The sequence below is a fragment of the Bos taurus genome, chromosome 3, assembly GCF_002263795.3.
Source record: "Bos taurus isolate L1 Dominette 01449 registration number 42190680 breed Hereford chromosome 3, ARS-UCD2.0, whole genome shotgun sequence".
In the NCBI taxonomy this organism is placed as follows: domain Eukaryota; kingdom Metazoa; phylum Chordata; class Mammalia; order Artiodactyla; family Bovidae; genus Bos; species Bos taurus.
The window spans coordinates 57563296-57576825 of NC_037330.1; the positions used below are offsets into that span (position 1 = coordinate 57563296).

General features: G+C 40.6%; 2 protein-coding genes across 2 annotated transcripts in view; one reads left to right on the forward strand and one right to left on the reverse strand.

Annotated features, from left to right (window-relative positions):
* Window positions 1-13530, forward strand: part of ODF2L (outer dense fiber of sperm tails 2 like) — a 399873-nt gene that overhangs the window by 248821 nt on the left and 137522 nt on the right. The gene's annotated exons all lie outside the window — the stretch shown is intronic.
* Window positions 1-13530, reverse strand: part of CLCA1 (chloride channel accessory 1) — a 34080-nt gene that overhangs the window by 4407 nt on the left and 16143 nt on the right. The window contains exons 6-10 of the mRNA NM_001206176.2: window positions 10658-10876; window positions 9882-10109; window positions 5956-6130; window positions 4028-4134; window positions 1063-1278 (exon numbers count right to left, since the gene is read on the reverse strand). Of these exons, the coding sequence (NP_001193105.1) occupies window positions 1063-1278; window positions 4028-4134; window positions 5956-6130; window positions 9882-10109; window positions 10658-10876 (945 nt within the window). The remainder of the gene's footprint in view (window positions 1-1062; window positions 1279-4027; window positions 4135-5955; window positions 6131-9881; window positions 10110-10657; window positions 10877-13530) is intronic.

Here is a 13530-nt window from a genome sequence, read left to right on the forward strand (position 1 = left end):
AAAAAAAAAGGAGACATTTCCAGTTAATAAATTTAAGTGACAGACCTAACTTTAATGCCAACTATAGGAAAAGCTCATCTGATATATGTACATTAAAAGTAGATCTAAGAAGGTGTTTTATACTTTCTTAGTCAAGGGAAACTTCGGTATGTTTGGACTAATGACATGGTTCTTACTGCCAAGAAAATTCTAGTTGGGAAAAATGAGGTTTGAAAGTTGTGTCCTTATCATAGCATTGGTTTCTCAAGAGCAGGATCAATAGAGGAAATAATTTTCATTATGCCAAAGCATCAGCTGCTGTGTAATTTGAGGGTTCTCCTTTTAATACCTGGAGAAAATATCACCGATTTCCTTTTTCTTGACTAAAGCTATGACCAACCTAGACAGCATATTAAAAAGCAGAGACATTACTTTGCCAACAAAGGTCCAACTAGTCAAAGCTATGGTTTTTCCAGTAGTCATGTATGGGTGTTAAAGTTGGACTATAAAGAAAGCTGCATGCCAAAGAATTGATACTTTTGAACTGTGGCATTGGAGAAGACTCTTGAGAGTCCCTAGGTCTACAAGGAGATCCAACCAGTCCATTCTAAAGGAAATTAGTCCTGAATATTCATTGGAAAGACTGATGCTGAGGCTGAAACTCCAATACTTAGTCCACCTGATGTGAAGAACTGACTCATTGGAAAAGACCCTGATGCTGGGAAAGATTGAAGGCAGGAGAAGGGGATGACAGAGGATGAGATGGGTGGATAGCATCACTGACTTGATAGATGTGAGTTTGAGTAAGCTCCAGGAGTTGGTGATGGACAGGGAAGCCTGGCATGCTGCAGTCCATGGAGTTGCAGAGAGTCAGACACAACTGAGTGACTGAACTGAAGAGACTTGCTGTCACACAGAGTGATTTCCACAGAATGGAGTTTTTTCCTTGTTCTCTTTCGTTCAACACTGACTCTTTTTTTTTTTTTTTTAAGAAATCACTATCATTTTAAAAGTTGTGATTATTCTGTAAAAATTTTATCTTATCTTATCAAACTGTGAGAAGGAAAAAAGATGAGACCATACCTTGGCAATGTCTGGGATTTGGAGGTAGGCCATTTTGGTGTTTTTATCCACTATGAAGCCATCTTGTTTGTTTCCACTGGGATCCCAGAGAAGGATTTGGGGAAGATCAGTTGTCCAGGTGATGAGAAACAAAGTGTCTTTCCCCACAGTGCTGTCCACAGTCACTGTGCCATTCATCCACTGACTGTTCTGGAGGGTTAATCCCCTACTCTCAAGCTGTAAAGTAAGTATACAATTCTTTACTTTCTGGAGAATACAGCTCCCATCACATAATAGCTTCCATTTTGCCTCCAACTATTAGTCGCCCCATTAGAAAGACTTCAGTGGTACCTAAGAACTTGGCTTGATGTTTAGTACCTATTATGAGCCAATTCCTTTTTTTTTAATGATCCAATCATAAATGACTTTTCCAGCCTTAGCTTCCATAATGTTGATTCTGACACCCAAACAAGACCACTTCCTCTTATGATCTTCATGAATCTCTGACTCTCTGTCTACCACAATCTCTGCTTTTCCTGGAAATCTATACATTCATCTCCATTTGTCTAAGGCTTACCTACCCTTCAAAATTCAATTTGAATGTCACTTGATGTCTATATCACCAACAAGAATAATCTCTCCCTCCTTTGATCTCCCACAGTATATATTTTTTTTAAACTTTCGATTTTGTATTGGGGTATAGCCAATTAACGAACAATGGTGTGATAGTTTCAGGTGAACAATGAAGGGACTCAGCCATATATACACATGTAGCCATTCTCCCCCAAACTCCCCTCCCATCCAGGTTGCCACATAACATTGAACCGAGTTCCATGTGGAACCAGTAGGTCCATTTTAAATATAGCAGTGTGTACATGTCGATCCCTTCCTCCCATCCTTCCCCCAGAAACCCCAATTTCATTCTCTAAGTCTGTGGGTGGATCTTGTTTCTATCAATCCTTTGATGTCCTCACAGTGTGTTTTGTTTGATACCTACCAGCATACTGTACGTCTCATCTTATTACTGGACTTAAACCCTTAAGGGGACTAACTAGGACTTTGACCCACATCTGGATTGTTTGACTTGCAAATAACTAAGTCCTAGGTCAATTATTATTGCAGTCCCTGTGAAGGTAAATTGGAGAAGGCAATGGCACCCCACTCCAGTACTGTTGCCTGGAAAATCCCATGGACGGAGGAGCCTGGTAGGCCGCAGTCCATGGGGTCGCTAGGAGTCGGACACGACTGAAGCGACTTAGCAGCAGCAGCAGCAGTGAAGGTAAATGAAAGAAGTCACTGCCCAAGGCTGATTTGTTATCTGGTGAAGAATGAAGAAGCTGTAGAGCAGCAGTTGAAGTAGGGAAGGTCTAACCAGACTTTGTAGAAAGTATAATTTTTCAGGATTATCTCCTAGTTAATTATTTATGGTCTTTAAACGAATATCTGTCAGAAGATAGGATGCTCTGGTCATCAAGCCCAACTTTCTAGTTTTAAAAATAGATTATGATCTAAGATGTGAAGAAAGCAAGGGGCCCTTAGATCTTGTTCTTATGATAGGTGGGGAAATGAGTCCTACTCATGTCTCAATCTCCCTCCCTTTTAGGTTTCTTAAATATAAAAATACTGGGCAGAAACTGCCTGACTGTGAACTTGCCCATTAATCAGTTTAATTACTTTTCTAAGACATGTGCCTCCTGTGTTCAAATCAGGCTCTTGGGTTTAATATTCGTAAATAAGTGTAACTGCTATATTCTTTGAGTGAATAAATGCTACACTGATAGACTAAAAAGCCTATTGTTTTGAAATCTGACATTTTTTGGCTTTAAAAGATTTCCATTGGAGTATAGTTGATTTACAGTGTTGTGTTAGTTTCAGGAGTACAGCAAAGTGAATCAGTTATACATCTACATATGTTGTGTTTAGTTGCTAAGTCTTGTCCGACTCTGTTGTGACCCCATGGACTATAACCCTCCAGGCTCCTCTGTCCATGGCATTTTCCAGGTAAGAATACTAGAGTGGGTTGCCATTTATTTCTCCAGGGGTTCTTACTAACCCAGGGATTGAATTCATGTTTCCTTCGTTGCAGACAGATTCTTTACCACTGAGCCACCAGAGAAGCGCATATGGATTCTTTTCCCATATAGGCCATTACAGAGTATTGATTAGAATTCCCTGTGCTATAGACTAGGTCATTATTTGGCTTTGATTTACATTATTTTTACTTTCATTCACAATAAAAGTTACAACTCACACAGGTGTGGTGTTGATTATTCACTCTCTGGTTTAAAGGTTCACATGAATAATTTTTACAGCCATTAGGAAAGAGCACTTAATATATTTGTCCATTTTTTATTGTCCCAAGACTGTTGAAACAAAATTCTGTTTTCTTGAAATTCTAGAACCATAAGGGACCGCAGTTTTGTGGTTCATGTCTGGCTGAGAACTTAAGTCCAGAGAGGTGAAGTTCTTTGCCCATGGTCACAGTTAATGACAGACCCAGGAACAGGATCCAGGTGACTGGACTGACCACGTGGGCTTTTCACAGTACAAAATCACTTTCCACTCTTTATAGGAAAATCTTGACAAATACCAGGAATTTGAGGTAATGGAAAAAAAGACCAAGTAATCCCTGAACAGTTGTTCCAGATAATTTATATTGAGATAATCTACTCTGAAGAAAATTCTGGGCCAATTATATTGCTATGGATGCTTGTTAACATATGTTAAAAAAGAATTCTTGGACCCATTACATTTTATGTTGATGGTTTCTAAGAGGAAGTCACTTAGTATTGTTTCCAAATTAGAAGCACTGATTGCCTTGTTTAAAGGAATAGTGTTGCAGTTTAGAAATAATGGCTAATATCAGGCTGAAGCTTCTATGTTAATTTATTACTAGGGGAATGTGGACTTAAAATGCATAACCATGAAACTCCCTATCTTGGCTATGGTTTTTAATAAACATGAAAAACTGAGGAGGAACTCTGACCTGAATGGAGCGCTGGGAGACAGCTTTGTTTCCTGATGAAAGGGCCGCGAAAGCATCCACGAGACCATTGTTCTGAACCTGATCTGAAGCATATGTCTGCAAACCTCCTAGAATGCAATTATGTTATCGAAGTTATTTTCTAGAAAACAAATATTTGCAACATTTTAGCAATTGTTAAGATAAAATACACAAAGTACTTACTCTTTTGTGCTATTAAACATTAATATTAATAGATTAACATTAAATAGGTGTCCAGATTAACTCAGAAGCTGATACTAGTAATAATATTTTAATCCTACTAAACAAATCCTTCAGCAACATCGTCATTTGGCTACTTCAGCCCTCTGCAAAGCAATTAAGAATCCCCCATAGACCAAAACTAGTAATATAAATCTTGTGTTTTAAAGGTCACGCACTTTCATATGAGCCATTAAGCCTCACTGCAAGCGTATTGATTTATTCTTATTTTACACATAATCTTAGCAAGCTTGACTTTCAAGTTTTCTCTTAAATCAGAAAAAATGTGTATGTTACAGCAGCAAGAAATAACTGACAAGTGATGGTTATAGAAAAGTATTATATGTAGTAAACATGAGATGATATACCAGCCATGTAATCTACACCTATTTAGAACAGGTGTACCTAAGGTAGTTGATGTTAAGGCACTTTTAAACTCTTAGTGACATCTAAAATCTGAGGAGAGTGTTTTGGTCATCCTGTTGGTGCCTCACCCAGATCCCCTTGTCTAGACTAACGCATCTCTCCCCAGCAGCTCTGAGTGTTAGCCAAACAGCATATAGCTGCCTCCTTTTCAGAAAATTGCCTTACAAAATGGGGCCACCCTAGCTAAAGAACAGCATGCCCCACTCACCCCTGCTCTGCCCTGACATTTTTTAACCACTGACTGATGGACACAGTGGTACAATGGTCTGTCTTTGAAGACTGGACCAAATCTGTTTTGCAGTTCTAGATCCAGAGCCTCCTGTGAGGGCAGGCTTCAGCTGGCCTCCTAATTCACATCTGTGCTTAGCTTCCCCTGCCTGATCTTAGTCCCTACTGCCCCTTTCACCTGAGAGCTCTCCCTCTGTAAACCACATGCACCCAAATCCCTTTCTCAGGCTCTGCTTCTAGGAATCCCGGCATAAGACAAACACTGTTAGAAGCAGTCTGTTGTTTTAGCTGACTCAGAGGACAACTCAACAATTGATATCCATAATTCTGGCCCTAGGTTAAACAAATTTAAAGTAATAAAAACCCACTCTGCTGAAGAATAGTTCAGGTGGGATCTATTTTAACCATGTGCGTATGGAAGGTGAAGCACAATGTATGAATGTTTTACAAAGAAACTGCATTACATTCTATATTTTCAGCGTGGCCTTCTGTGTGGTTCGGCAGGCACTTTGTTTTTCCCCTGCACTTCTTGTTCACGTCCCAGTTCAGATGTCACCTTCCTGTACACTTCTTCTCCAGATGAAGTCTAGGCTCCCTTCTTCGTGCTCACTGTACCCTCTATTACTAACAGAGCACTTGTATCATGGTATTATATAGTTAGTGGCTTGTCCTCTGTCTCCCCAGGGTCTCTTGGTCAGCTGCCAACTGGAAGTGAATAGTTAACCTATTCACTAGGTTAGAATAGAAGCTCCTAGTTAACCTATTAGATTCTTTCCAATCTTTATAAGGTGTCTGGGAAGAGAGTCCCAAATGGTGTGCTGGTCCCATCTTCTCCAGACTGCCCTAATCCTAGAAACAAGGCATTAGAATAAATGAGTCGAGCCGATTCTAAAGTCATCTGGGGGTAAGGGCAGCTGATTGCTCAGTAAGATAACCCCATATCTCCTCGCCCTACCCTTCCCCTACTCCCCAGTGCACTGGAGCTCAAAGTCCAGTGGAAGAGAAAATACAGTGGGACTCAGCAGGTCACCCTTCACCTGTCATTTTTGACATCTGCTCTAGTTCCTGTGCTGCAGATGGCCCCAGGGCGACTGTGTGGATGATGGCTCCGCTTTGCTTCACCTCGTCAAAGCATGCACTTATAGTGTTGTCCTCCCCATCGGTCAGTAAGATGATTTCAGCTCCATCTGTTGGATATTTCTTCTTAATCACCTAAGGACATAATTCAGGCATGAGTTGTCACACTCAGGGTAGCCAAAGTATTGGGAAAATTGCAATTAAAGGGAATGAGAAGAGATTCTAGAGGGAATAAACAAAAGTGTCTGGGAATGGTCAAATATCTCTGTCTTGCAATGATGCAATTATAAATCAGCAAGATTCATGGAACTTGACAGTGATTTTTTTCCTCCGTTAGCCTGTTGCAGAGAAGGCTCAGTAAGGTGGGATACAGGGCAGTCCCAGGGATGGACAGCTCTAGGGACTCAGAAAAGAAGGATTTTCTACTTTCCTTCACATGATGTCTCCTTGACAGGCTTTCAGAGGTTCCCAGATGACTTCAGAAACCATCTTCATTTAATAGGGATAATAATGGGGACTAATATATTACTATTATCATATTAGACTCATGGCAGATTTTAGCTTGCCTGGTATTCATCAGTCTTACCATTCCAGCTGTTCATGGCTGGCCTTGATTCTGATTGGTCAGTTCTCAGGTCACATATGGAGAAGGCAATGGCACCCCACTCCAGTACTCTTGCCTGGAAAATCCCATGGATGGAAGAGCCTGGTAGGCTGCAGTCCATGGGGTCACTAAGAGTCAGACACGACTGAGCGACTTCACTTTCACTTTTCACTTTGATGCATTGGAGAAGGAAATGGCAACCCACTCCAGTGTTCTTGGCTGGAGGATCCCAGGGACGGGGGAGCCTGGTAGGCTGCCATCTATGGGGTCCCACAGAGTTGGACACGACTGAAGCAACTTAGCAGCAGCAGCAGCAGTTCACATGAATTATTAAAATTTTTAACATCCCCTCTGATGAAAGCAAAACATTTTGTTCTTATTAATCCCTAGTTCCTAGCTGTCTTATGACACCTATGTCTCAACATAGATAATCTGTGTCTGGTAGACACAGATTATGTTTTTTATGTGATATAGAGAAGTTATACCTTGTGCCAATATTGGATAAGAAGGAAAATCAGATAAAAATCATAATGTTTATGAAGAGGAAGGCAAGAGTTCACCTTCCCTTAAAAAGAGTAAGGGAGACTCAGACGTAGAGGAAACAAGTAATTCTAAGTAACTCCAATCTCTGGACCAGACTCTCAGGAAGGGAAGAAACTTGATGTAGATTAAAAGAGCTGAAAGCAGAGGAGACTTCTGCCCCACTCCTTTTTAGAGGGGGCTGCTCCACAAAGGATGAAGGCAGAACTCTGATTGCTGTCATGTGAGGAAGCCTGGAGCCCAGGAGCCCAGGAGCCTGTCAGCTGTGGTTGAGACCTCAGTCTGACCAAGCTGCAGGGCTCACTCAGTCATGTCTGACTCTTTGTGACTCTATGGACTGAAGCCCACCAGGCTGCTCTGTCCTTGGGATTCTCCAGGCCAGTATACTGGAGTGGGTTGCCATTTCCTTCTCCTAGGGATCTTTACAACCCAGGGATTGAACCCAGGTCTCCTGCATTGCAGGCAGATTCCTTACTATCTGAGCCACCAGAGAAGCCCCTGAGAGGCCAGAGGAAGGGCTCAATTTGGATTCCCTTGTCTCACTCCCCATCATTACTGTGTGTCATGGAAAACATGCAGAAGTCCGCAAGTATCCATAGGGAAAATGGAAATCAGCTGACTTGAGAATTGGCAGGCAAGAGGACAATTTATCTTGTCCCAGAAGCTAAGGGGTGTGCAACCTCCCAAGAGCTAGATGCAGGACATGGGGTGCTCAGGGCTGTGCTGCAGCATTGAGAGCCAGAGTGTGGTGAGTCAGCTGGTAGAAAACCAATGGGCACTGAACAAGCTAAGAAAACAAGTAAAGTCCAGTGGCCCCAGCTCAACAGACACCACTGCCATACTTGAGCAGGGTCCTCACCAGGGGCCAGCAGGGAACTTGAGACAGGGCAGGATCCAAGGCCCTTTGCCTCATCACCCTGTGGCCACACACAACCTCCTCCCACCCCATACCTGGGCTCTGTAGGGCAGGAGGAGCATCTAAATTCCAACTGTGTGCCTCACATACTGTCTCACCCACTGAAGTAGGAAATGCAGAACCAGAACTTCCCTCGTCACCATCAGGCCATCTGGTATCAGTCATTTCCCCTCGAGTTTTGTATACCATGAGTTCCGTAGACATGTCAGTGATTTCAGTGTCAGTTTCCCTCCCTTACTTGCTTCTTTAATCAAAATGTGTGGGTGAGTGGCAGAGGTAAGAGAACCCAGGTGCACAAAGGCATCTGGAGAAAGGTTGTGAAGCTGACTGTGTATGCAATAAAATCCACTTCTAGGGAACTGATCTTCAAAGTGGAATAAAAGGGCCAGAGGGTCAGACTGCATATGAGGGAATGCTTGAGTCCACTGTCAACATGAAACACGTGAGCTGAAAACTAAATATTCCTGCTGCTGCTTGGAAATTGGGAATAGCCCCATTGATGTGTTGCGCCCCAAGCAGACAGAAGGTAGACTTTCCCAAGACACTGCAGAGATTCTGAGACCTTAGACCAGCCAGCTTCTCTCAGCCTCCTATTATTTATTTCATGGGACTAAATAGCCCCTAATAAATATAGAATATCATAGTTTATGTTTGGATCATTTAAGCATCTGATATAATCAAATAGCTCAATTTAATTTTATTTATTGAGAACCTCCTATATAAAAGATATTGTACCAGAAGTTAAAAGATAATTCATATCTCGGAACAAGTTTTGTTTGAGCAAAGGACATGACAGGAAAGAAGACAGATGAGCTAAAACTCTTGAGATAGTTTTAAAAGTAGAAAACAAGTTCATAGCATTCAGAAAGAGAAACTATACAGTTGAAAGGATCAGGAAAGACATCAAGAAATAGTGTCTGTGATGGATATGTGGAGGAAGAGTATGATTAGAGATAGCAAGGAGGGATGAAAAATTAAATAGGGAACTGGCTGGGCAAAAGTGTGCAAACTGCTGGCAAAGGACAGGTAATCTAATTTGCTTAAGCATAAATATCTGGAAGAGAGTCCCAGGTGCTTAAGCCTGGAAAGGTAGGTAATGGCTATATTATAAAATAAATTAAATATTAGATTGAAAAATTTTACTTAGCTTTGTTGAAAATGGGGAGAGATTGAGACATAAGTAGAGGGGTGACATGATTGGATGATCAGATGGGATCTTTGGATACATCCCTAATACAATTAGACTCGCAGTTCTAAGCCCTCCTATTTCAAACTTAAATCATTTGCTTGCCCAAAAGGAGGTCTTATATACCCAAAAGTTTGGAATGTTAATCTACTTCAAAATTTAACCATAACTCTAAGTTTACTTTTTTCTTCAGAGAAGATATTCTCTTATATCCCTGTGTACCTTTCATCATAGCATGCATTAGTGTATGATTATACACTTATTTATGTGACTACGAGGTTAAAGAATCTTCCCCCAGTAAGATTTTAAGCTCCATGACAGCAGGTGTGGTATGTTTGGCCCTCATGGTACTCTTAATGCCTGGCACATTGCAATGCCCGGCATGTAGAAGTAACACCATGAATGTTTCAGATGAAAGCAGAAAAGCATGAATGCACAGATGCAGAAAAACACAAAAGCATGAATGAATTAGTTAACAGTTTTGGGGGCCTGTGTTACTGCATCATTTGGACCATTGCTCTGCCCTTGGTTGTCTAATTCAGCTAAACATGAGGCATGCATAGAAATACTGGAAAAGGTAATTTCTTAGGAGACATAAATTGTAAACATTGGCAAACTATGATAGGGGAACTTGTCTCACAGTGAATGCTGATCGAAGCCCAGAGCAGATGGATGTTCCTCCTGAGGCTGTTGTGGGTAAGCTTTTGGTAAGCGTGTCTCTTTCAGTGGCACTGTTTATCTGTACAAGTTCACTTTGTACATAGGCAGCACTGTCAAACGTCACCATCCCGACCCAGGACCCTTGCTCAACCGTCTGCAGAAGGAAGAGTTTGCCTGCTTGATTCAGTCGCTTAAGGCGGTTACCAATCTAAATGGAAAAGGAGAAGAAAAGCAGTCAGGTTAGGTTTGGACCGGCAGACTGACAACAGAACAGAGGGAATTTGGAAGTAGGTGCCTCGGTGCAGAGTAAATAACAACAAGCTTATGCAAGGCATATCCTTCTATGGAGGAAAATTTCTCCTTTATATTTAGCAGTATATTTGAATACAATTTCAGGGCTTTTGTATAAATAACTCTAAAAGCTAAATCCAGGTTTGGCTTTAGTTCATTAGTTCAATGTCCTAGAAATAGTTTTATAAATATACATATTGTCAGGAAAACATAAAAAAGGTTAATTTTATATAGTTCATCAGATCTTTGCTCACAAATTGAAAGCTATTTGGCAAATGAGACACTTGATGCTGAATTTGTGTTGAATAAAGTGAAGGTGGCCTTTTTTGATGTAAATATTATGCTTGTAACTGTTCTGACCTTTGGGGTTGTGTTTATTCACAGCCAGTTCCAAGATGTGGTCTAGATCATATCATATAGAAATATGAGATGAGCATCCAGAAGACCAAGACCCACTGAACTTACTGTCATGCTTCCAGACTTATCAAGGACTAAACACACAATTCTTTGTCCGATCTGCAGCAATGAGAAGGTGGGACTGGGTGGCTGTGTTGTCATAGGAGTTGTTGTCTTAAAATCCTCTGAATCTTGGATCACTTCCCATGTGCTCCGGTGATTGCATTTTTTGTTTTGCTCGTTTGGGGCTTCTCTATTGTGGTTTTTTTCTGTACAGAATTCAACCACCTAAAATTGTCAGTAAAATGATACAGATAACAGTAAATACTTGTTAAAATTGTTAATAATTTGACTAAAATATTCTAAGTGTAGATTTACATTTACATGACCTCCTTCTCAGTCTGCCTTGGGGAAAATCACAGTGAAAATTCAGAGCTTCTATCTCAAAACATGTCTTTGACGTCATTGGACCCTTTGTGCTCCTCAAGAATCTATTTACTTGTTCTTAGCTTCCCTTCTATTTCTCAAATTTTCCATTGCAAGCAATCACCAGTATCCTCAAGCCACCTATATCTCAACATTTCTCCCCTGGTACCATTTTCTCTCTCCATTCCTTCACTTACTGCTCACTTTCTTAGTTTCCAGTGATTTAAAAATACCTTGTTTCAACTTTCAATACCCAACATTCCAGCTCTCTCCAAAATCCAATTGGATGTCCCACAGGATCTTCCACCTCAGGTGTTCATAACTGAACACATCACCTTTCCTTTGACTCTGCTCCTCTTCATCACCAAGCATTTCCTAACTTGATGTCACCACTATCTATTCAGTCACCTAAATCAGGAAACGCTTTTCCTTCCTTCTTCCCTCTGCAAAATAACACCATCAATACACTTCACTCTCTCTCCAGGACATTGTCTTTTTTCCTTCTCCAATGGAATGTCCATCATTCAAGCCCTCATGGTCCCTCCCTCAACTACTGGAGTCTCCTATCTGACTTTTCCATACTGCTCTACTCCACACTTGCCAGGAACATAGTCCTTCTTATTCCTGTACTTAATATCTTTTTGTGGCTCATCATTGCTCACACACTACAATCCAGACTACTTCACTTCACTCTCTATCCTTGCTCTGGCTGTGCATCCCAAGGCTCTAATTTTCCCTATTGCAGCCTATAAGTGCTCAAGGTTGCCAGACTGTTTATATATCTCTGTGTCTGCTCACCATTCCCACTATGTTGAGGAGTTCTTCCTATGTCTTCTGCCTTGTGAACTCTACCTTCATGTTTCAGCCCCAAAAGTTATTTTCAAAATGTTTTCTCATTTCATACACTTTCTGCAAAGAATTTCCACTCAACCTTGTGACCTCAAAGTACCCTATAAGAAATTTAAATAAGGCCCCTTTAACATTATAGTGTACTTACTGATGGATGAAAATTAATCTATGACAGAACCCTGTCTCATTAAATTTGCTTCCTCAAAACTTAGCCCTATATCTGATATAACATAAAAGCTAGATGTAAGTTTGTTGTTGTTATTTTTAATAACATTTACCAATCTGTACGTCAGTGGTTTTTAAAATCTACAGAATGGCAGTAGTTGTTAGGCAAGAACTATAGGAGAACATATGCAATAGACAATACAAACACAGCCAATAAATGATAGTGTCTTCCCCTTTCTTCCAGGCAAGAGTACTGGGGTGGGTTGCCATTTCCTTATTTGGGGGATTTAAAAAGGAGGCTTAGTACACAAAAAAGGTATAAACTAATTCTTCCTCTCAGTGACTTTACAGTATTATATTCAATTAAAAATCCTAAATATCTGGGATTCAAGTAATGTAAAAAGTCATCATTAGCTGGAAAACATTTATTTTTCTCTTTATTTGTATTTTTCAGATTGTTTTGGCAGTTTTTCCATATGATCACCCCCAGAGTAGGAAATGGCAAACCACTCCAGTATTCTTGACTAGAGAATTCCTTGGACAGAACAGGCTGGTGGGCTACAGTCCATGGATTCGCAAAGAGTCAGACACAACTGAGCAACTAACAGTTTCACTTTCTGTATTATCATTATAGCTACTTTTTAGCAAGGGAACCTAAAATACTTTTTTGTAAACCCCAAGCGGAGGCTCCCAAACCTGACTGTGCATCAACTTTAACTGTGACTAATTTAAAACAATCTAGTCCCCCCTTTGGAAGTTGCTGAATTATCCTGGAAATAAACTACAAAGCCAGACTGAAGGATGGCCTTAGTGAACCATATTTTAAAAACTTATCTTTGTTAGGGCTTCCCTTGTGGCTCAGCTGGTAAAGAATCTACCTGCAATGTGGGGACCTGAGTTCGATCCCTGGTTGGGAAGATCCCCTGGAGAAGGGAAAGGTAACCCACTCCAGTATTCTGGCCTGGAGAATTCCATGAACTTTACAGTCCATGGGATAACAAAGAATAGGACATAACTGAGCAACCTTCACTTTCACTTTATTGTTATAGATAGACCCTTGCAAGTTACTACACTCTTATCCAAAAAGAAAACATAATTTTGTGTAAAAGCCTGGGAAGATAAGAGACATTCTGCACTGAAGTCACTTAACTGATGGATTTATCTTAGTTTGTGCAAATTTGCTGATGTATATGTTTGGCATTAATAAAGATAATTTGTCAAGTTTATTTTGTGAGCAGTTGGTCATTTAAAAATTATTAAGAAATGCAGATGATCGCTGACTTACAATGGTTGAACTTACAATTTTTTGACTTTATTATGGTGCAAAAGCAATACACGTTCAGTAGAAACTGTACCTCAGATTTTGAATTTTGATCTTTTCCTGGGTTGTGGCATGCAGTATGATACTCTCTGGTGATGGTGGCTAGTGGCATTGAGCTGTACGTAGCTTCTAGTGAACCAGATGATTGTGAGGGTAAATAACTAATGTACTTACAGCCATT